The 24,960-nt window shown below is 37.5% G+C and overlaps 1 protein-coding gene across 1 annotated transcript in view; it reads right to left on the reverse strand.

Moving 5' to 3' along the window:
• The window catches only part of CHM (CHM Rab escort protein), a 189,018-nt gene that overhangs the window by 101,790 nt on the left and 62,268 nt on the right, over nt 1-24,960 (reverse strand). The window contains exons 5-7 of the mRNA XM_043974533.1: nt 18,012-18,372; nt 4,002-4,118; nt 3,253-3,373 (exon numbers count right to left, since the gene is read on the reverse strand). Of these exons, the coding sequence (XP_043830468.1) occupies nt 3,253-3,373; nt 4,002-4,118; nt 18,012-18,372 (599 nt within the window). The remainder of the gene's footprint in view (nt 1-3,252; nt 3,374-4,001; nt 4,119-18,011; nt 18,373-24,960) is intronic.

Raw genomic sequence — 24,960 nt, forward strand, 5'->3', positions numbered from 1 at the left:
TTTTGGTGAATCAGCAATGCACACGTGGAAATACTAGACCTAGAAAGCCACGTACTAAGCCAGAGAGTCTGGGAAATAAGCTGTAATTATCTTTTAAAAACAGAGGCTTTTTTGTGGCCTAAGAAATTAGTTGCTGTGGGGTTTTTAAGTCCAAGTAAACAGCAAAGATCAGTCTGAATAAGAATGGCCCTAAGGTTCTATGATCAACACAGCAAATTGGATTTAACATCTTTTCACAAATCCTTTTTTCCTCCTTAAAAAGTCTACCTTAGGGGCAGCTAGGTGGCACAGTGGATAGAGCACTGGCCCTGGAGTCAGGAGTTCAAATCCAGACTCAGACACTTAACACTTACTAGCTGTGTGACCCTGGGCAAGTCACTTAACCCCCATTGCCTCACCAAAAAAAAAAAGTCTACCTTATTCTCATGAACACTGTCTAGTGTCACCAATAGTTACATTTAAAAATATAAAACTTCCATAGGAAAAAAAATTCTGAGTGAAAATGAGTCAATATTCACTGAAGTTTTAAAAATAAGGAAAACCCCATTTCATGGTAAAGCTAATAACATACAGTATTACTATAAAGTAGTAACAAGCCTGCATATGGTGTGTGGAAGGAATCTTGTTGCTTTATTGTCACACAAACATTAGTAACTTCCTAAACAACTTTTCATCTTTAAACCAAGAACATATGGTACATAGTAAATAGATTTTTCAAGGCAGGAAATCCCATCCCTGAACCAAATATAAGCATTGTATTGATTGCAAAGTTTATTGAAAATATAGTTAAAGAACTTCTATATCTAATGGAAGGCTTTCTCATTGGAAGAGGAAAGATTCAGAAAATGCACAAGGGGATGATTGAAGCTGTTCAAGCAACAGAAGGATAATGGGACAGGGGATGATTTTTTTCCAATTTTGAGAAGTGGTCGGAAGACTAGCTTAACCTACAAAGATGGAGCTAGAAATGTGAGCGGCCCCTGAGCAGAAAGCGGGGCAGTGTGGGGCAGGCAAAAGCATACTTGAGTCCTGGATCCTGTACCATGGCCTACAGTGCATGAATGATGTCATGGTGGTCCATTACTTCTCCTTTCTGGCAAAGGAGGGTTTTGAACTAGATAGTCTTAAAGGCCCATCTCCCCATCCGATGATCTGGTACCATAGAATGACCTAGAACGTTCTACTATAGGAAAAGTCATGGAGTGCTTACAGCCTAGATGAATGTTCTGCCAGTTTTCATTACATATTATAAAAGTTTCCAATGTATTTATTTATTCTACTTTAGGAAGAACTTTCCAAGTCTATTGTTTGGAAACCAATATTTTATTGATAACAACAGCTAGTATTTATAGAGCACTTCATGATTACAAAGCACTTGATATATTACCTCGTTTGAGCCTTATAACAACAATGAAGATGGTAGTGCAATCCTCATTTGACAGTTCACCAGATAAGGAAACAAGACTGATTTGTCTTTGAAGGCTCAGGAGGTGACTCTGCCAACTTGGTCTCTTTCAGGTTATGTGAACATAGACAAGTCATTTATACTTTTTCTTCTCTCCTCTGATTGTGCCACTACCCTGGGCCAGGCCCTCATCACCTCACCCTGGGCCTACTGCAGTGGTCTTCTGGTGAGTCTGCCTACCTCAAGTCTCTCCTCACTTCAATCCATTCTCCATTCAGCCACCAAAGTGCTCACATTAGCACAGGACTAGCCATGTAACCTGTCTCTTCTATTCAGTAAACTCCAGTGGCTCCTCATTACTCCAGGATCAAACAAAAAATTCTCTAGCTTTTAAGGGCTGTTATTACCTGGCCCCTTCCTACCTTTCCATTCTTCCTAGCATAATGATAATGAGAGCTAGCTTTTCCACAGTGCTTTAAAGTTTGCAAAGTACTTTGCAAGGAACTCATTTTATCTCAAAGTCCATGACAGGTAAGTGGTATTATTACCTCCTTTTTCTGAATGAAGACACTGAGGCAAATAAAAAGTTAAGTGATTTGCCCAGAGTCACACAGCCAGTAAGTCCCTGAACCATAACTCCAGTTAGAGCTCTTTCTATCAAGTCAGAGACTCCATAAGCCAATGACACTGGACTATGTGCAGTTCATTACACAAGCTCCCTGCATCTGCTCTGGCTGTTCCCCACAGCTGGACTACTCTCCCTCCTCATCTCTGCCTCCCTGCTTCTCTGCCTTCCTTCAAGATTCATCTGAAGTCACAATTTCTGAAAGAAATCTTTCCTATTCCTCCTTAACTTTAGTGCCTTCCCTCGGAGAGGACCTCCGGTTTAGCTTGTACAGATCTTGTCTAAATATAGCTGTTTGTGGGCTTATCTGATTCCCCCCTGAGACTGTGAGTTCCTTGAGAGAAGGGACTGATTTTTATTTTGTTTGGCTTCTTTAAAAAAATTTTTTTTTTACTTTTGTGTCCCCAGAACTTAGTAAATCCTTAAGATAAATACGGACTGAATGCCTTTTCAAATACATAATCAAGTGACTGAAGCAAAGAGAAATAACATGTCTAAGGTATGACAATGAATCATACACAAGACCTACATCTTAAGTCTTGATTCAACATTCTTTCCCCTATCCCACCCTCCTTCTGTTTGTTTTCTGGATCAAAAACTAGAATCATACAAGAGTTCAAGACCTCAAGACCTCAAACAGGAAACTGCTTTAAAAAGGAAGCAATACATAGCTATTTGCCTTATAAAGGTCTTTAAGTTATTCAAAGTCCTTAAGCTATTAAAGTTTTAAACTGCACAAAAACTTTTGGGACAGCCTATCTATGTATGAATATATTTTTAATTTGGAGGTAGAGACTCTGCAATTTAATGAGTAGGGATAATATCTCCTGTGAAGACTGTCTCTGCTAATCCAGATTAGCAATTCCTTTGTAATTTAGGAGTCTTAGTTGAAGTGACTTACCTAGGATTATAAAACTAATATATGACCAAAGACTTGAATGCAGTTCTTACTGACTATAAGTAGGGCTATGATATCTCCCTATTTCAGTGGAAATTACAGAATAGAATAAAGCCATTGTTTATAACCCAAGAGAAAGGGAAAAATCAAAGGCCAAGGGACTTTACCTGGAAGATACCTAACTGATCAAGGGTAAAATTAAAGCCAATTCTCTTCAAAATATTGAAAGATGAGAGTCTTCCACAGAGTGAATCATAGTAATAGAAAAATAATACCCCCCCAATATAAACAGTATATGCTATTTCATGAAATACCACTCACTACCTTTGTAGTCATCAGGGTGCTGTTCATAGTCCAAACAAAATGTCAGAAATTTCATCAGCATTCTCTTTTCTACCATAGTGAGTTTCTTGCTATTAAAAACATCTGCTCTGGAGCAAGGTACCTGCAAAACAGAATCATCTGTCAGTGCACAAACAGCTCTGTTACCCTGTTACATTGACTGGTTGTTAATTATTTTAATATCAAAATTATCTTCCCAGTGGTCAAAGTGTTCAAACTAATGGTTGGTTTTTGTTTTTTTTTTTTCCTTGAAACAACTGGGTAAATAATTTCTATTCTAGTCAGGTTGTTTTTTGTTTCTACCCATCAATTCTAATGGCGTTTCTGTTGACTACCGAGCTAATTAAATGTGAGCTCCCTTGCTTAATTCTGCCAGGTTGCTCTCTGTGTCATGAAAAGGACAAAGGCATTCCCCTCCTAACCTAACCAGGAGGGGAATGTCAGCTTATGTCATTTAAGGCTATCCAAGAAACTAAACACCTTCTCAACTCCTACCTGAAACTGCTAAATAACTCAACAAAAATAAGTAAGAACAGATGTAAAACAAGTTATTGTACTCTTAGCATCTCCTGGGACTTTCCTAGGATGTGAAATGGAAGAATGCAAATTAACCACCATGAGTGGGAATTAAGAGGTTGATAAGACTGACTGTGGTTGTGCTCACCTCAAACATCTCCCACAAACAGCAATTTGGATTTGCTCACAGTCATCACTTGCCATAAGTACAGTACCTGTAACACATTCCCTTCTTGATAGCCCAGAATCCTGGTGACATTTTTGAACTCTGCATATCGACTGACGTTTGATTTGATTAGAAGGTCAATTAGCAATCCTCGAGAATAAAGCATCTGGACAAATAGGAGAACAAAAATTTGAGTTTAAAAACTAGAAACGATTAATGTATTCAGAATGATGAATTAGATATCTTGTTTTGAAAATGATCAAATATGCATTTTAGGCTCTCCACACAGAATAAAGCCATTATAACAAACATTGCTGTTGCTGCTGTTGGTGAGTCATTTCAGTCATGTCTGACTAACTGTGACCCCATTTGGTATTTTCTTGGCAAAACTATTGGAGTGGTTTGCCCTTGCCTTCTCCAGCTCATTTTAGAGTTGAAGAACTAAGGGAAACAGGGTTAAGGGACTTGCCCAGGGTCACACAGCTACTAAAAATCTGAGGTCAGATTTGAATTCAGGTACTCCTGATTCCAGGGCCAGCACTATATCCACTGTGCCACCTAGCAGCCCTTTATGATAAACATAACAATAAGTTACATTTATATTGCAATTAAGGTTTGCAAAGTGCTTTGCATACATTATCTCATATCAACATACAACATCTTATATCAACAATCCTGTGTGGTTGGTATCAAAGGTTATTATTGTTCCCATTTTTACAAGGAGGATGCAGAGGTTCTGAGGGCTTAAGAGATATGTCCAGGGAAATGTGATATTTAAGGATTTGAACACATGTCTTCCTGACTCCAAATCCAGCACTTTATTTTTACTATGCCAGCTATCTCAGTACATGAAGTTCTACAATAACTAAATGGACAGAGTGATAGTGCAAAATAGATCACGAGACCTAGAGGACTAAGAAAAACGAGAAAAGACTTAAGCAAAGGATTTCCACCAAAATAAGCCAAACATAAAAGAAAAAGGATTTCATATGGAATATCTGATTATTTAGAATGAATTAAGAAATTAATTTGTTATTTTTTAAAAACCAATCCTTTTGGGGCAGCTAGGTGGCGCAGTGGATAGAGCACTGGCCCTGGAGTCCGGAGGACCTGAGTTCAAATCCAGCCTCAGACACTTGACTCTTACTAGCTGTGTGACCCTGGGCAAGTCACTTAACCCTCATTACCTCACCCCCCCCCAAATCTAATATTCAAATTATATATAGTTAATTAACAAAAATATATAAGAACAAGAGCCATAAGCAGTTTGAAGATATGAAGAGTTTTTAATTCTTCTTTTTAAAACCATCAATAACCATATGAAAGATTGCTCCAAATCACTAATGCAAATCCAAACTAATGCCAATCCAAACAATCCTTAGGTTCTGTAGCATACTCAGGCAATTGAAAAAGATGACAAAAGGGGCAGCTAGGTGGCGCAGTGGACAGAGCACTGGCCCTGGAGTCAGGAGGACCTGAGTTCAAATCCGGCCTCAGACATTTAACACCTGCTAGCTGTGTGACCCTGGGCAAGTCACTTAACTCCAATTGCCTCACTTTAAAAAAAAAAAAAGATGACAAAAGATGTAAGTAGTCAATAATGGAAGGGCTTTGGTAAGACAGGACACTCAAGACATTACTAGTAAAGCAGTGAATTAGTACAACTATTCCGGAAAAAAATGGGGAATCGTCTAAGTAAAGTCACTCAATTTTTCACACCTTTTGCTTGAGTGATCCCAGTGCTAGACATATACAATGATGAGGTAAAAGACAGAAAGAGAGGTCAAATATATACTAAAATATTCATGGCAGCAATTTTTATGGTAGCAAAGATCTTGAAACAAAGTATATGCCCATCACCTAGAGAAAAATTAAATAAATTTTAGCACATAAATTTAACAGAATCATGATATTAAGAAAAGACAAATATAAGGAACTAAAAGAAATAGAAGAAAATTTCTGTGAACTGACACAGAGCAAAGAAAGCAGAATCAGGAGAATAGTATATACAATGGTTACGATAACACAAACACCAATCTGGACCTAGGATAAAGTATGATGAAGAAGTGAAGATAAAAAACTGTGCCTCTACATTTGTGTTGAAGAGTTGGGAGAGCTATGAGTAGACACTGTTGTATATGCTTTCAGATATAGTTGCTGTGTCAGCATAACCATTTTTCTTTGTTATAGGAAACAGAGACTGGGAGAGATGGGAGGCAAAGGTATTTATATTCATAAATAATTATGATGTAAAAATACAACATCAATGATACTTTACTTTAAAAATTAATCCATTCAAATATAACATCCCTTTGTAATCACAGCAGAGCAGCAAGTTACTTACAAAAGACAAATACAATTCAAGAACTGATGGTCATTGTGACATATATGTAGAGATTTAACTTATACTTTCAAGAATACCTTTCATAAAGAATACCAAAGAAACAAATATTCTAATTTTGATAAAATACTATGTAATAAGAATTAAATCCAGAAAACAAAGTGCAATAGCATCTGTGTTTTCAGTACAATGGGATTCCTCTAAATGCCTATAATTCCATAAAGGTTAAGATAAACGTTACAGGAACAGAAAAACAAAGACAGAAATAAGATTAGCTTTACTAGTAAGAAAAAAAAAAAAGGAAGCTCAAAAAAATCAATCCTGACCATTATACTGAGCATCAGAAAGGTCACTTAGGACTTTCTGTAAATCAATATCAGTTAAGTGAATTTTTATAAACTATTATATCAATTCGGCACTGTAGAGAACAAACACAATCGACATAGCTTTTCTGGAAACAACTAAACTGATTACATGGACTAAAGAGGGCATGTTGTCTCATCATCTCCTTCCGAAAAGAGATAATATGACTTTAGATTTGTTCTTTTATAAAGAAGAAATATGTCCCTAACAATAATACAATATATCACCAAGATACTGAATGACAAAATTATTAAGGAAAAAACTATCTCACTACTTCTATTATCTTACTTGCCTATCAAAATAAAAGACTCAAGGATATTATTCAATACCACACAATTTCACTGCCTAGGCATCTATATAGTTAGTATATGTTTTAACAAAATTTAAAAGATTTAAATTGCAAACCCATGCATCTCTTAGAATTAAAAAAAAAACTACAGAAAAGATAAATCATTATGCAAAAAAAAATAACCAGGGCCAACATATTCAACTTAAACCTACCTCTCATTTTTATCATCCTTCCAAGCATTACAGTAACACATTCACAACATATGATGACTTAATAACAGAAAATTTTTTGTTAGAATACTAAAAATTGACTTTAATACCTGGGAAATCCTTTTACTTGATAAATCTGGTTCCAAAATTTAAGACAGAAATTCTTCTAAAATGTTAATATAATCATGTCCCACCCCCATCTTATTTTTAGCACAATATTCAAGGTAAACATTTTTGCAATAGTATTCATTTTATTAAATGTGCCATTCATTTTTTAAATATCCAGTGCCCTTATGTGACCACTTGTTTTTTTTAATTACTTGCAACATTCTTCTACTGTATAATGAAAATTCAATGGTACCTAAAAATATTTTTAAATCTTTCTCTTTCTCCTTAGAAAAAAAATCCACAAGAAAATAAGGCTGAAAATCTGTCCCATAAACAATTTTCCACTTTCTTTTTTCTTTCTTTCTTTCTTTTTTTTTTTTTGGTGGGGCAATGAGGGTTAAGTGACTTGCCCAAGGTCATACAGCTAGTAAGTGTCAAGTCTCTGAGGCTGCATTTGAACTCAGGTCCTCCTGAATCCAGGCCCGGTGCTTTATCCACTGCACCACCTAGCTGCCCCCCATTTTTTCAAAATGTGATACGCTGAAAAGTACAGCTAGAATCACAGACTATTAAGAGATAGAAAGGAAGCTAGGGAGGTCCAAAGAAGTGAAATCTGTAACTGGGTCCAAAGGAGAGTATGGACTAGAAACTAAGTGGAGTTCCATATCTAACCCTGTTTCTCTTTTCAATAAACTACTATAAATTTATCATTTTGATTAGAGATAAAAATTATTAAATTAATCCAAATATTGCTACAATTTACAGAAGTGATGCAGAAATATATTTTGTTTACATGAAGCCATTATCTGATACATGCTGTGTTTGTCAACAACTAGGGATGTATAAAAGGGAATTTTTTGAGAATTTTAAAGCTATAGTACTTGGAAAGTCGTATATGATTATGTCCATATTTATCCATTCTGCTATTTGAATGCAACCTACTCTTTTTTGTGTGTGTGGTAAAAATTTCAATGGTCTATGGTTGGAGAGATTGGGTCTGGGGTAGACTTACTTCCCAACAGCTACAGCCTAAGTCTTGGGCTGGTTGGACAGTCTATTCCTCCTGGGGCAGCTGTTTACTCTCGGTCTGATGCTTTCTCTCTGCAAGGATTATCAGTCCCACAACTCCATCTCCCCTATTCCTGAGAGGAAGGAAACTAGGCCAGCTGTTGCTCCCACTCAACTTCCACCAACTTGTAGAGGTCCATGGTTGCCTTGGCATCTTCAGTTGAGGAATGTCCGCTCTTCCCTACCTGAATGTCCTGCTGTGAGTAGCTGCTTGGTCAGACGCTTCAAAGAGATCTGCTCATTCTCAGGGAAGCCAGCCCGGGGAATTAAGCATAGGGATTCGGGAAGTGTCTCAAGTAAGGGGCTTGGGGTGAAAGTAATGGAGGGCTTTTAAGTCACTGTGGATGCTATGGCCCACTACAATCTTCCCACGGAGTATCTTCAAAATCTCCTCTAGCCGCCTCAACGCAGAGCGGAAGTGGAGATGGGACCGCACCTGCGCAGCTGCAGGAGGCAAACACGTGGGCGAACGCGTGGAGACGGGAGCATGTGATGGAGCGTGCAATGGGAGCGTGCAACGAGAGCGTGCCTGAGGACCCATGGGCACCCGGCGACTAGGACTGGGGAGAAGGGAGCAGGGGCGGAGGGGGAGGGGGCGGAGGGACACACTCCATAGCCCCTCCCTGAAAGTCTGAATGCAACCTACTCAATAAAATTTGGGTTTTTCTTCAATGTATTCATGATAGAAATCAACAGTCATATATTAAGAGCTTACCATGTGCCAAGCACAGGACATACAAAGTGAAACTCTCCTTGCCTTCTAAAGGCTTACATTCTAGTGGAGAAGACAACGTGTGTGTGTGTGTGTGTGTGTGTGTGTGTGTGTGTGTGTGTGTGTGTGTGTGTGTGTAAAGTGATACGAAGAGAGGAAGGCATTAACATCTGAGCAAATAGGAAAGGGCTCCAGCACACGGTGGTGATTGAGCTGAGTCTTGAAGGAAAACAGATTTCAAGAGGTAGAAGTGAGGAAGGAAAGTACTTCAGGCAAGAGGGACAGCAAATACAAAGGCAGAGAGACTAGACAGAGTTGGGAAAAATAATAACAAAATTCACCTGAGAGAACAAAAGGTCAAGAATATAAAGGTAATTTTTAAAAATCAATGTGAAGGAAGGTAGCAATACCAGATTTCAAACTATACTACAAAGCAGTAAGCGTCAAAACAATCTGCTACTGGCTAAGAAATAGAGTGGTGTGGGGCAGCTAGACGGCGCAGTGGATAAAGCACCAGCCCTGGATTCAGGAGATCCTGAGTTCAAATCCAGCCTCAGACACTTGACACTTACTAGCTGTGTGACCCCGAACAAGTCACTTAACCCTCATTGACCCACTCAAAAGAAAGAAAGAAAGAAAGAAAGAAAGAAAGAAAGAAAGAAAGAAAGAAAGAAAGAAAGAAAGAAAGAAAGAAAGAAAGAAATAGAGTGGTGGATCAGTAGAATAGATTAGGTACACAATACATAGTAGTGTATTGACCAAATACATATACATGATGTCCATAGTATATATGACCATAGTAATGTAGTATTTAATGAATTCAAAGATCTAAACTTTCAGTGCAAGAATTTGAAAAAAATCTGTCACCATCTGACAAAAATTTCTGGGAAAACTGGAGAGCAGTTTGGCATAAAATAGGCATAGACCAACATCTCACAACATATTCCAAGATAAGGTCAAAATGGGCACATGATTTAGACATAAAGGGTGCTTTCATAAGCAAATCAGACGAGCATGGAAATTTTACCTATCAAATCTATGTATAAGGGAAGAGTTTATGACCAAATAAGACATAGAGAAGATCAGGGGAAGTAAAATGAATAATTTTGATATAATGAAAGTAAAAAGGATTTCCATAAACAAAAACAAAATTAGCCAAAATTAGAAGGAAGTCAGGAAACTAGGGGAAAAATTTACAGCAAATTTCTCTGATAAAGGCTTCATTTCCCAAATATAAAGGGAACTAAGGCAAATCTATAAAAAATAAGAGCCATTTCCCAACTGACATATAGTCAAAGAATATGAACCAGCAGTTTCCAGAAGAAATCAAAACCAACAATAGTAATATTAAAAAAATGATCTAACAATTCTGAAGTACCACCTCACTACTTATACAATTGGCTAACATGACAGAAGATGAAAATGACAATGCTGAAGGAGATGTAGAAAAATTAGGACACTAAGACACTGTTGGTAGAGTTGCAAACTGATCCAACCATTCTGGAGAACAATTTGGAACTATGCCCAAAGGACTATAAAACTGTGCCTACCCTTTAACCCAGTAATACTACTACTAGGTAGGTCTGTGTCCCAAAGAGACCAAAGAAAAGGGAAAAATATCAATATGTACAAAAATATTTACAGCAGCAATTTTTGAAGTGGCAAAGAATTGGAAATTAAGGGGATGCTCATCAATTAAGGAGCGCTTAACAAGTTGTGGTATATGATTGTGATGGAATATGACTGTGCTATAAGAAATGACAAGCAGGATAGTTTCAGAAAAACCTGGGAAGATGAATATGAACTGATACAGTGAAGTGAGCAGGACCAAGAAAACAGTATACACCATAACAGCAATATTGTAATGATGATCAAACAAGAAATATTTAGCAACTCTGATTAATACAATGATCCAAGACAATCCCAAAGAACCCACGGTGAAAAATGCTCTCTACCTCGAGAGAGAGAATTGATGAACTTTGAGCACAGATTAAAGCATACTTTTTTCACATTATGTTTCTTGCTTGTTATTGGCTTCTTTTTCAACATGGCTAATATAGAAGTATGTTTTGCATGACTTCACATGTATAATTAATATCATATTGCTTGCCCTTTCAATGGGTGAGAAAGGGAAAGGAGGGAAACAATTTGGAATTAAAAATCTTTTTAAAATGAATGTTAAAAATTAACAAATAAATGGATAGAGGGAGGGAAGGAAGAAAAAAGAAAAAAAAAATCACAAAACCCTTTCCTCAAATTTTTTCTCCTCTGTGTTCCTAATAGGAGTAGGTTCCACTCCCCTTCCCTCCCCTTTTACCATTCTCCCTTGGGCCCTGATCCCTATCTTTGCTTGGCCTGCAATCTCAAAAGACCTCACCACAGAAGCAAACAGCTCTCTAGACCCTTCCACTAATTGCCCTTGCCCACAACCCACCTACTTGATCACTGAACTCTTCAGAGACCCCAGCATACAGTGCCCTATAATTAGGTCCAATGATGAAAGCCACATCACAACCACTAACTTGAATATCAACAGCCTTCCAGGTCTCATAATAGATATTTTCCCTTCCCTACCACACTCCTCAGAACTAATCACCTTGCCCAAAATACCAATATAAGACTGAAACATATGTCTGAGTTTACTCAGAGTATTTGTTTTACAAATATACAAATAGATACTGTATACAAATACTCTACCAAAAAGACTTCATTAATAGATTAACTGTAAGTGAGAGACAGCTTGCAGAGGGAGAAAGAGCTCTGGATTTTGCAGAATTTCTGGGCTGAATAATCCTTTTTGACCTATGTGCTATATTTCTCTCTAGGAAATTCTAGATTTAAAGGACATTTACTCTCTCCTATTTCACCTCCTACATGTATAAATGCTCCTAGGTGACACAGTGGATACAGCACTGACCCTGGAGTCGGAGGACATGAGCTCAAATCTCACCTCAGATGCTTACTAGCTGTGTGTGTGTGACCCTGGCCAAGTCACTTAACCCCAATAGCCTTAAACATCCGGGGCCATCTGCAGTCGTCCTGATGTACATCTTGCCACTGGACTCAGATGGCTCTGAAGGAGAGAGTGAGGTTGGTGACCTTGCACAGCCCTCCCTCACTTCAATCCAATTCACTGCGAGTCATGATATCACCCCAATGTCATGACATGTCCACTTCAAGAACAAAGGACAAAACAACAGTCTCTTTTACTAGCTCATAATCCATATTATTAACCTTGGGTACTCTTGAAGGTTTTCTACTGGGCCCTGTTCTCTTCTCTCAGTGTTTTCTCTTTTTTGTAACCTCACTAGCTTCCATAGAGTTAACTATCATCTCTATGCAAATGAGATCAATATATATATAGCTCCAGGCTCTCCCCTGAGATTAAATCCTGTATCATCAACTGTCTACTAGACATTTCAAACTAGATTTCCCAGAGACATCTTAAAATTGAACATGCAGAAAATGTGTAAAAATTGAATTCATCTTCTTTCCCCAACATCTTCACCTCTTTCAAACTTTTTTTGTTGAAAGTATCACCACACTGTGGACAATTAGGGGGCATAATATATAAAATGCTGGACCTGAAGACAGGAAGACCTGGGTTTGAATTCTATCTCAGAAATTTACTGCCTATGTGCCTCTGGGCAAGTCACTTGGCCCTGCCTTAGTTTCCAAATCTTTAAAACTGGGGAAACAATAGCAACTAATAATAACAGCTAATAGCTCACATTTATAAAGCACCTACTGCACACCGTGCACTATTCTAAGTGCTTTACAAATATTACCTCACAACAACCTTGGGAGGCAGATGTTATTATTACCCCCTTTTACTACCTCACATGGTTTTTGTGAGTATCAAATGAAATAACATATGTCAAGAGCTCTGCAAAACTGAAAGCACTATAAAAATGCTAGCTATTATCTGTCCAGTATTCCAATTCATATCTTAGTATTAGCCTCAACTCCTTACTTCATATATTAGTTGCTAAATCTGTATTTTGTAATTTTTTTAATTAAATTTTTTTAGTTCTGATTTCTCTTTCTTCCTCCTCTGCCCCCCCTCACTCATTGAGAAGGTAAGAGAAATAAAACTCATTACAAATATATATAATCATGCAAAACAACAAATTCCCACATTAACTACATAAGGAAGGAAGGAGGCAGGACGGATGGATGGATAGACAGATGGACGGAGGGAGGGAAGGAAGGAAGGAAGGAAAGGAAAATATGCTTCAATCTGCACTGAGTTCATAGGCTCTCCATCTGGAAGTGGACAGCATTTTTCATCACAAGTCCTTTGGAATTATTGTGTGTGGTCATTGTGTTGATCAGATCTGCTAAGTCTTTCACAGTTATCTTTACAATATTGCCATTACTAATAATTGTACCCCTGGTTCTGCTCAATTCTCTTTGTATCAATTCAAATACATCTTCTCAGGTTTCTCTAAAACTACCCTCTTTTATCATTTCTTATGACACAATAGTATTCCATCACATTCATATACCATAACTTGTTCAGCCATTCCCCAATCGATAGGTGTCACCTTAGTTTCTAATTCTTTGCCACCACAAAAAGAGCTACTACAAATATTTTTGTACACATGGACCCTTTTCCTTTTTCTTTGATCTGTTTGGAGTATAGACCCAATACCAGTACTGCTAGGTCAAAGGGTATGCATGGTTTTATAGCCCTTTGGTATAGTTACAAATTGTTCTCCACAACAGCTGGACTAGTTCAAAGTTTCAGCAACAGTGCATTAATTTGCCTGTTCTCCCATAGTGCCCTAACTCATTTGTCATTTTCCTTTTTTGTCATCTTAGCCAATCTGAATGATGGGTATGGTACCTCCCATTTTTAATTTGCATTTCTCTAATCATTAATGATTTAGAGTATTTTTTCATATGGCTATTGATAGCTTGGATTTATTCCTCTGAGAATTGTCTAATCATAACCTTTGATAATTTATCACTTGGGGAATGGTTCTTATTCTTGTGAATTTGACTCAGTTCTTTATTAGGTATTTTAGAAATGAGACCTTTTATCAGAGAAACTTGCCACAAAGATTTTTCCCCAGTTTCTGCTTTTTCTTCTAATTTTATGTGAACTGGTTTTGTTTGTACAAAACCTTTTTTAATTTTATGTAATCAAAATAATCCATTTTACCTTCTTAAACTTCTCTATCTCTTGTTTGGTCATGAACTCTTCTGCTAAGCAGAGATTTGACAGGCAATTTCTTCCCTGCTCTACTAATTTGCTTAATATATCACCCTTTTTTGTCTAAATCATGCATTCATTTCAACCTTACCTTGGTAAATAGTGTAAGATGTTGTAGCTTTTGCAATACTACTTTCTAATTTTCCCAGTACTGCTTGTCAATTAGTGAATTCTTGACCTAATAGATGGTATCTTTAAGTTTATCAAATACAAGGGTACAGTACTAATTTGCTTCTGTATACTTAGTACCTAATTTGTTCCACTGATTGACCTATTTTTCACCTAGTACCAGATTGAGTCTTATATTTCCCACCATCTTGTTCTTTTATACTTTTCCTTCTCTGTTTTTCCCCTGCCTTCTCTTTAAGAGTCTATTTTACTTCTAAATAATTTTTCCCTTAATATACCCTCCCATTTATTACCCCCTTTTCCATTTACCTCCTTTCTTCCAATTTGCCTACTGGGTAAGATACGTTTCTGTATTCTGCTATATGTGTGTGTATTTGTCTCTCCTTTAACCAGTACAGATGAGAGTGAAGTTCAAATGTCATACTTCTCACTACCCAAGTATTCCCACCTTGCTGTATAAATTCTTCCTTGCATGTCCCATTAATGTGAAACAAATTTCTCCATTCTTCTTCTCCATTTCTCCCTCTCCTAATGCATTCCTCTTCCTCACTCATCCATTCTTCATTTGAGATCATCCGAATGTCTTTTTTTTTTTTTGGGCAGGCCAATGAGGGTTAAGTGACTTGCCCAGGGTCACACAGCTAGTGTCAGGTGTCTGAGGCTGGATTTGAACTCAGGTCCTCCTGAATCCAAGGCCAGTGCTTTATCCACTGCGCCATCTAGCTGCCCCTAGATCATCCAAATGTAATAGAATCACATCTAGGCCTTCTGTCTAATTACACTCCCTCTAAGATGCTGGTGATGATAAAGATCTAAGGAGCTACATGAATTATCTCCCCATATAGAAATATAAACAGTTTACCTTGTTTAATCCCCTATGATTTTCACTCATGTTTACTTTTTCACGCTTCTCTTGACTCCTGTGTTTGAACATCAAATTTTCCACTCAGCTCTGGCCTTTTCATCAGGAATGCTTAAAGACTTCAATTTAATTAAAGGTCCATTTTTCCCCCTATAGATTCATAATCAGTTTTGTGGGGTAGGTTATTCTTGGTTGTGATCCTAGATCTTATGCCTGCTGGAATATTATATTCCAAGCTCTCCACTCCTTTATATTCGTGGCTGCTACATCTTGAGTGATTCTGTGGCTCTTCCATACTTGAATGTTTTGGAGTTGTTGGTTTTTTGGTTGCCTGCAGTACTTTTTCCTTGATCTGGAAGCTCTGGATTTTGGTTACAATATTCCTGAGAGTTTTCATTTTTAATTTCCTTTGGCAAGTGACCAATGAACTCTTTCAATTTCTACCTTCCCCTCTGGTTCTAAGATATCTATTCAGTTTTCTTTCTTTTATGATTTTTTTAAAAAGATGATATATAAGGGTCTTTTTTATTCATGGTTTTCAGATAGCCCATTGATTCTTAAATTATCTCTCCTTGATCTACCATCCAGTTCCATTGGTCTTTGTATGAGATATTTCACCTTATCTTTTTAAAAATATTTACTTTGTTTTATGATTTCTTGATATTTTGTGGAGTCATTAGCTTCAATTTGGCCAATTCTAATTTCCAAGGAGTTATTATCTTCAGCAAAGCTTTGTACCTCTTTTTACAGGTTTTTAATTCTCTTTTCATATCCTTCCATTCTATCTTTTGCCTCTTTTCCCATTCCTTCCTCTACTGCTATCTTCTGGTTTTTAAAATCACATTTTAGCTCCTTTTTTTAACTCTTCTAAGAGTTCTTGTTGGACTTGTGTCCAAGCTGCAATTGTGTTTGAGGTTTTATTTATAGATTTTTTTTGTTCAAATCATTCTCTTCTTCCATGTTTGTGTCTTAGGCATCCCTGTCACCATACTAGCTGTTTATGGTCAAGTCTATTTTTATTGGCTAATGCTTCTAGCCTATTACTTGTCTTTGGACTATATGTTAGTGCTGGGCTCTTCACACTTCTGAGTGGGATGTCTGGCCTGAGCTTCTGACCCCTTACAACCTTCTGGTGATTTCATAGTTCAGTCTGGGGGCCAGCAATTTTACAGTGGTTCCAAAGTGATATGATCCAGGGGGAAGTCTGTTCACTGCTCTCCAGGTCTTAATTCTGCAACTTCTTGACCCAGCTTTGAGTCTATCAAATTATTTCTTGAGATTTTCAGCAGCCTGCTGCTAGATTCAGCCACTACTGGCAGGCAGGGGAGCTCTGCAAGTTCAGAGAGACTGAACTGTTGGCTCCCCATTTGTCTGGAACATTGCTCTCTACTTTTGGGATCAGAGCTATCCATACAGCTACCATGTACCGCCTACAATTTGTTCCATGCTCAGTCATAGCTAGGGCCAATGTTCATGACTATTCCTCTCCACCTTGGATTTGTGACCTAGTATGGGACAGAGCTGCTGGATGGTACACGTTCCTGCAAGTGGCACTTGCTCAGGAATCCCTTGAGATTTCTTTCTGGTTCCATGTCTCACCCCTCTCTCAGTCCCTAGGTACTAGAATTCTCCCTGCTCCCACCACCACAGACATACATTCCTGGCCAGACCCCCTCTCCACAGTCCACAGACATATCTGTCTCCCTAAGCTGCCCTGGCCTAAGAAAATGACTCACCATGACTTCTTGGATTTCCCAATTGGAGTTCAATCTGGTACATTCTCTATATCTTTATCAAAGACATGTGGGAGAAGAGCTAGACTCCAATATTTCCTCTCACTCCACCATTTTGATTCCACTCTCTAGTTGCTATATTTCACTGTTTCTACTTCTATAACACCTTTCTCATCCAACTCCTTCATTGTACTCACAAAGCTGTCATTTTAGCTCAAGGCCTTATCACTCCTAACCTAGATTATTGAAACAGCCTCCTAACTGGTCTTCTTGCCTTAAGTATTTCACAACTCCAGTCCATTCTATGCACTGCTGCCAAAGTAAATGTATCTGACTGCATCACTCTCCAACTCAAGTGGCTCCCTCTTGATGATAGGATTGAATAGAAACTCCTCCATTTAACTTTGGAAACATTTAAAAACTTGGCGCTAATCTATCTTTGAAGCCTAACAGGACATTACTCTCCCTCCTACACTCTGTGATACACCCTAATTGGCCTTCTCTGCTCCTCACACACAAAACCATATATCCCCTCATACTGGTTATCTCTCAGAACTGGGATGCCCTCCCTCAGAGATACCCCCTCTTCTTTAAAATGCAGCTGAAACATCACATTCCACATGAAGCTTTTTCCAATCCCTTCGAATGCCAGTTCCCTCCCTTCTAAACCATTCTGTATTTAATTACTGTATATGTTTGTATTTATTCACCTTATATTTATGTTGTATATATTTTGATATATCCTTGTCTCCCTTATTAGAATATAAGCTCTTTTCAAGTAGAACTTAGACTCTCAATGCCTAGCACAGTGCCCGGCATACAATGTGTGAATAAATATTTTTTGACTGATTGGCTGACTCTTGGCTCTGATATTTATTAGCTGCCTGACCATGCTATTATCTCTTTACAAAAGAAATGTTTTACCTCCCTTTTCCAGTGGAAATTGGACTAATGGGCCCTCAAATTATATTTAATCAATTAAAAGTAAGCACTGGCCTATGATAAGATGGGTAAAATGGGTGCCTACCTTTGAGGTCAAATCAATATTAAATCTCCTGCCTTCTTTAACAATTTGGGAGTAAGTAATCCTATTCTTCTTGGGTGCATCAACAACATCTTCTCCTACAGGTACATTTTCAGCTTTTTCCTGTTCCAAAGGTGACTGGCTACAATCCGTATCACCACCATGGTTTTCATTCCCCAGTGTCACATCTACATCAGGTTCTTCCTGTGCAGTCTCTGGCTCACTGAGCAGCGCTGTTAATTCAGACGTATCAGAGCAAGCTGTGAGCATGGAGTCCGGAGGGTCATTTGAGCTAGCAGATGTCACAGAGGCAGGATTTTTCTGCACAGCACCGACTTCTTCAACATGTTCATCTGAATCCTGACTAAATGAGAAATAGCAATATTCAGCAATGAGCCTGAGGTCAGAATACCATCTTAAATCTGGAAACTTTTATAAACATGCTTCATCTATTTTCATTTCATCAGGAGCAACTTCCCTTGCCTTATAAGGCACTAAAGGGTACTAAATACATCCCATAGGAGTGTGGGATCATGGTGCAAGAAGAGAACACAAAGCCTTCTAATCCAAACTCCTTGTTTTATAGAGGAGGAAAATGAGGATTAAAGAGAGGAAATAACTCACTTAAGGTCACAAAACCAGGGAGTAGCACGGGTAGGATTTAAACTGAGCTCCTCTGACTCCAAATCCAATGCTTTCCCCACAGTATTATACCAGTTTTTAAGTGGAAAATCAAATGAGTTACTATCCATATAACTCTATACTTCTATTTGGGGGCTACTACAACACACAAATATATACAGACACAACATATACATACATATGGTCACAGTCATATATACATATATATGCAGTATACATATAGAGATATATTTATCTAGACATAATCTATCTATCTATCCCTAGATATTTATATGCATATACCCATACATGATAATATACTTATGTGTATATATAACTCATATATTTTATATATTCATATATGTGTGCATATGTCTATTTATTATATATGTATGTGTATATACAAACACTTCTCAGAGGTAGGGGTAGGGATTATTTTTGTATCTAATTCCCTGTCTTTTCTGAGGATAGTCGAAAATATCCATCCTTTCAAACTCCTTTACCATAATGAATAAACAAAGGGATTTTTCTTCTAAATTATTTTGCCATTCTATTCCTGGCATATTTTTCTATACTGGTAAGCCCATTTCTCTAGTTATCATCCTTAGTCCCATCCTTCATCAAATCTACTTGGGCTACTGAACCAAGGATGCTGATTAGTACACAACAAGCAGTATTTCCCAGCTTAACCTAATCCTACATAAAACTGGCAGGAAAACACAATTTTGTCAAATCATTTGATTGCTCATCATCTAGAATAATTTTGCTGCCAGACCCCAATAAAGATTATTCAAGCGATCTCTATTAAACACCTACTGTGTTAGGTGTAAGAGGTCAGTCAATAAATCAACATTTATTAAGTTCTTACTAAGAACATAGAAAAGCAAAAAATAATCCCTGCTCTCAAGGAGCTCACAGTCTGAGGGAAGATAAGCAAACAAGTATGTATAACTATATAAAAACAAATTACATAAAGATAAATTGGGGATAGTCTCAGAGGGAAGGTGTTAGCGTTAAGAAGGTCTGGGACCTGAAGGAAGAAGGAGAAGCCAGGAGGCAGAGATGAGGAGGAAAAGAGTTCCAGGAATGCGGAACAGCCAGTGAAAATGATGAAAAAATGGTAGAGATAAAGATGAGGAAAATATGTTTTTTCAGAAGACTACTACAATTGGAGCCTATACCTCCTTCTTCCTTCCCTTCCCTCTATAAATCAATCCATAAACATTTATTAATAACCTACTACATGCCAGCCACTATACTAAGTGTTAGCAAAATAAAAAAGAGCAAAATAAAGTTCCCGACCTCAAGAGTTAATGATCTAATGGGGAAAACAACATGCAAACAAATATATACAAAGCAAGCTATGTACAGGCTAAGTAGGAAACAATTAACAAAGGGAAAACACCAGAATTAAGCAAGGTTGGTAAAGGCTTCCCCTACCCACCCACCCCACTTACCACTACCACAACATGTCATTTCTAGCTGCTCTCCAATAGGACCCATCTGCTCTTGACGGGCCAATATGGTGGCCTATATCGTTCCTTCCTAGGAAGCTTTCCCCTTTTAACTCCAACAATTTAGGTCAGCTACTTAAAGATTCAACTCAAAGCTTCTTCCACTGAAGTCTTAGAATCTCAGAATCACAGATTTAGAACTGGATGGAGCCTTAGAGATCATTTAGAGAACTTCATTTTGCCTACCAGGAACATAAGAATCCAAGACAGGATTTGACTCCAGACCTATCTCCCAATCCAGTTTTATGCTAAAGCAAGCTGCCCTTTCCTAACTTCACTCCATACTCATCTTTCTATTATTTCTTATCTCTTCAATTTACATATACAATTTATACTCTATCACTCTGTACTTGTTCACATCTTGACTTCTAACTGTCCTCTTGTGTTCCTGCATATTTTTTTATTTCTTGTTGCTGCTGGGTTTTTTTAATTTTGAAAAATGCTTATGAATGTATTTTGGTTTTTAGATCACCTACATTTTCCTTGTATCCCTTCCCTGTTCCTTCTCCCAAAGAGCCAATTTTTATAACAAATAATTTTAAAAGAGGGAGATCAGAAGAAGAAAATTAGCAAAATCAATTAACACATCAAAAAATAAACAATGAAACCAATCAATACATCAGAAAATACATTTCCTAGTGAACAGGTGCTATCTTTTTTATTTTTCAGTTACTCCCTGAACAACAGCTACCACCTCAGTTTCCAATTCTCTACCACTTCAAAAAGAACTGCTATAAATACTTTTGTACATCATTAGAATGTGCTTTATTGAAGATTAACCCATATGTAAATCTACCCTTCTTATTCTCCCTCTCCCTCATGCTGTCCCACTGAGTGTAACATACTCTATTATACAACTACGTGTTCCTACCTCCTCTGATCAGTTCAGATGAGAGGGAGGTTCAAGTATCATCCATTCCCCAACAGCTCTCTCCTTTTTTGTATAGGCTTGTTACTTGCACACCACAAATATAAGATAATTTTCCCCATCCTTCCACTCCTTCCTCCCACTTCAATTGTATTCCCCTTCCCTTCCATTTCCATCTTTCATTTAAGATCATTAAAATATAACAAAATTATTCCTAACCCCTCTATCTAAAGTAGACTCCTTCTATGACCACCTTATGATGATAGAGATGATAGGGGATACATGTATCATCTTCCCATATTAGAATGAACACAGTTTATCCTTTAGTCCCCTTTTGATCGTTCATGTTTATGTTTCTCCAGACTCCAGGGTTTGAACTTCAAGGTTTTTACATAGCTCTGGTCTTTTCATCAGGAATACTTGGAACTCCTCTATTTCGTTAAGAGTCCACTTTTTCTCCTGTAGAATTACACTCAGTTTTAATAGGTAAATAAAACTAATAATGATAAATTGCTAGATAATATATTACTGGGTAAGCAGTACTGGATAAGTGTGTGTGTGTAGGTAGGTAGACAGACAGGTAGATAGATAGATATAGACAGATTGAAATAAAACTAGTAATGATATATTAGTAGGTAATATATTACTGGATAAGCAGGGGCAGCTAGGTGCATGACCGAGGGCAAGTCATTTAACCCCAATTGCCTTGAACATCCCAGGCCATTTCCAGTCATCCTGATGTATATCTTGCCACTGGACCGAGATGACTATGGAGGAGAGAATGAGACTGGTGACCTTGCACAGTCCTGCCTCACTTAAATCCAATTCACCACAAGTCATGACATCACCCCTGGTATCATGGTCCTCTTTGAGAACAAAGGACAAACAATGACAACTGGGTAAGTCTATATATCCTTTGCCTTCTAGAATATTATACTTTAATATTTCTGCTCCTTTGTGGTAATGGTTGCTAAATCATGTATGATCTTGACTGGAGTTTCCCAGTACTTGAATTCTTTCTTTCAGGCCACTTGCAGTATTTTTTTTTCCTTTGGCCTGGAAATGCCAGATTTTAGCTATAATCACCCTGGGAGTTTTCATTTTGGGGTTTCTTCCAGGAAGCTAATGATATATGTATATATATTTTTCTCTTTCTACTTTGTCCTCTGATTCTAAGAGATCTGGGCTGTTTTATGATTTCTTGAAATATGATGTTTAAGTTCTTTTTTTGTCCATGGTTTTCAGGGGTCCAATAATTCTCTCTCTCTGTGTGATGTGTTTTCTTAGGTAAGTTGTTTTTACTATGAATTATCTTGCATTTTCTTCCATGGGGAGGTAGTCTTTTGATTTTAATATCTTTTTGTTCTCATGCAGGCATTATCTTCTGTTTTGGCAACTGTAATTTTCAGGTTTTTTGTTGCTTATGTTTTATACCTCGTGTCAAGTTGTTAATTTCCTTTCCAATTCTTTCTCCTATATCTCTCATTTCTAATTTTTTTTCTTCTAGCACTCTCATTTCATTTATAAAAACATTTTACAAAAACTTATACTTAAAAAAAAAACTTATGCTTCAGCTCTTCCAGGAATTCTACCTGAACTTGTGCCTAAACTGTGTTTTTCTTTGAGACTTTTCTTATAGATATTTTAAAGCCATTCTCTTCTTCGGAGTTGTGTCTTGGGTACCCTTGCTACCATAATAGTGTTCAGTGGAGGGATTCTATTTTTGGTTTGCTTATTCTTCCAGTCTACTGACTGACTTTGGACTTTATGTTTGGGCCATACTCTGTACACTTCTGGAGGGAATGTCTAGGCTGGTCCCGCTGCTCTTCAGGTATTGAGTGCTTTGTTATTCTAGGATCTCAGGGATAACTCAGACTGGGGACCTGAAAGCTATTAGTGTTCCCAAAGTGGTACAGTCTGATTTCTGCCTTCTTGGACTGAACTCTGCAAGTTCCTGACCTAGGTTTGTTCTGAGCAACAAACTTGTGGGCTTGCCCTGTTTAGAATTCCAGAAGACTGCTGCTAGGCTCAGTTACTATCAGTCATCTAGAATGCTACTTCAGAGTAGGCTTCAAGCTGAAACTGAGACCCCACTCTACTTCTAGGGTCAGAGTCACACAACTATTGCTTATCTCTGAATTTCACCCTTACTTAGTACAATGTTTAAGTTCCATGATTAGTCTTTCCCCTGGAAATGTCACCCCTAGGTACAAGTTCCCTCCTCAATCAGTGTTAGATCTGGGACCCATGACTAGGTAGTCAGCAAAATAACTGACAACTGGTAGCTATTCTGGCACCCTTCATAAGGTCGGGGCCCTCTATTTTAGATTTGGGCCCTCTTCTTGCTCTGTTACACAGGTTCTCTCTAAGCTAGAATGTTCCACATGGCCTTTCCTCAACAGATGTCATCCCTAGTGTCCTCAGACTTTTTTGCCTATGCCAACCTGGGTTCAAAAAATGACTCACTGTAATTCTTTTTTCTTGGATTTCTGTTCAGGACTCAGTCTGGTACATTTTGGAGATCTGTTTGGAAGAATTAAAGGGTAGAGCTGAGCTACACTTCTTCCTGATACTCTTCCAACTTGGCTCTACTTCCTCTGTGTATATTTTCACTATATTACTCTCCAGTCAGAAATCCTTAAGCTATAGATACTCATTCCTCATTATATGAGGAATTCCCCCACACTAGATTGTAAGTACCATGAGGGAAAGAATCATATCTTTCTAGCACACCGATTTAATAAATATGCATTGAATTGAATTAATCTCCCCAACTAGACCATTAATCTCTAGGGCAGGGACTATCTTCATGTTTTATATCCCTCAAAGGACCAACTGTAGGGTTATGTAGACAGATGGCAATTAAACACATTTGGAATACTTTTGTATGCAAATTACAATAAAAAACTCATTACTTTAGAGAAAGCAAGAAAAATTAGATCACAGAAAAAAATTCAACTAATTCCAATTAGGCATTCAGGTTCTTAAAAATTATAGTAGCAATGAAGATAAAGTACCATGCTAAAATTTACTCAGTGCTGCTGCAAAGAAAGGGGGTGATTAAAGAAGAAAAGGATTCATACAAATACCAAAAAACAAAATATCTAAGTGTTTGCCAGAATTATCTGGTAATTTTAATGAAATTTCACAACAAAGAATGCTCAATACCTACAATGCTACCCCTAAGAAAGCATTGAAGTACAAGGATGAAGTCCTAGATAAGCCACAGAGACTTCTTGAGTTCCCATTTCCTTGTTTGCAAAATGGGGCAAATATAACCTCTCTCATCTACTTGACAGGGTTACTATGAGGAATAAAATCTTAGGGCATGGAATTTTGTTAAATGAACAAATGTTCATGCAGCATTTTTATAATGACTAAGAGTTTATCATAAACAGATAATAAGCATCATTCTGGTAACAAAATGTGTCACTGACACTATTTCTCTGTAGCTAGCGCTCTGATATAAACCATTAAGTCAAGAAATAAATTATTCCATGATGATTAGAAGCCAAAAATCTCAAATGAATCTCACAAATTCTGAGTCTTTGCAACCCTAAAAGGGCAGTACAGGAGCAGTGAGGCTGCCACAAAAATGAGGAACAATGATGTAGATCATGATATGTCTCTTTTCTAGCAATGTCCAAGTTGTTTACTTGAGTTCTCTCTTATAAACAGAGGAATAATCAAAATGTGTTCAATGAATGATGTGAACTTGGAATTTTCAGCCAACTTCTCTGCCTAAAGATTAAGCTGAGCAAAGAGAAGATAATCACTTGTGCTCTCTCTCTCTCTCTCGCTCTCGCTCTCTCTCTCTCTTTCTCTAACTTTTTTGGCTAATGCAACAAACATTTATTTTATTTTTTCCAGTTACATGTAAGGGTAGTTTTCAACATTCATTTTCATAAGATTTAGAGTTCCAAATTTTTCTCCCTCCCTCCCTTTCCTC

Source organism: Dromiciops gliroides, chromosome X (assembly GCF_019393635.1).
Source record: "Dromiciops gliroides isolate mDroGli1 chromosome X, mDroGli1.pri, whole genome shotgun sequence".
In the NCBI taxonomy this organism is placed as follows: domain Eukaryota; kingdom Metazoa; phylum Chordata; class Mammalia; order Microbiotheria; family Microbiotheriidae; genus Dromiciops; species Dromiciops gliroides.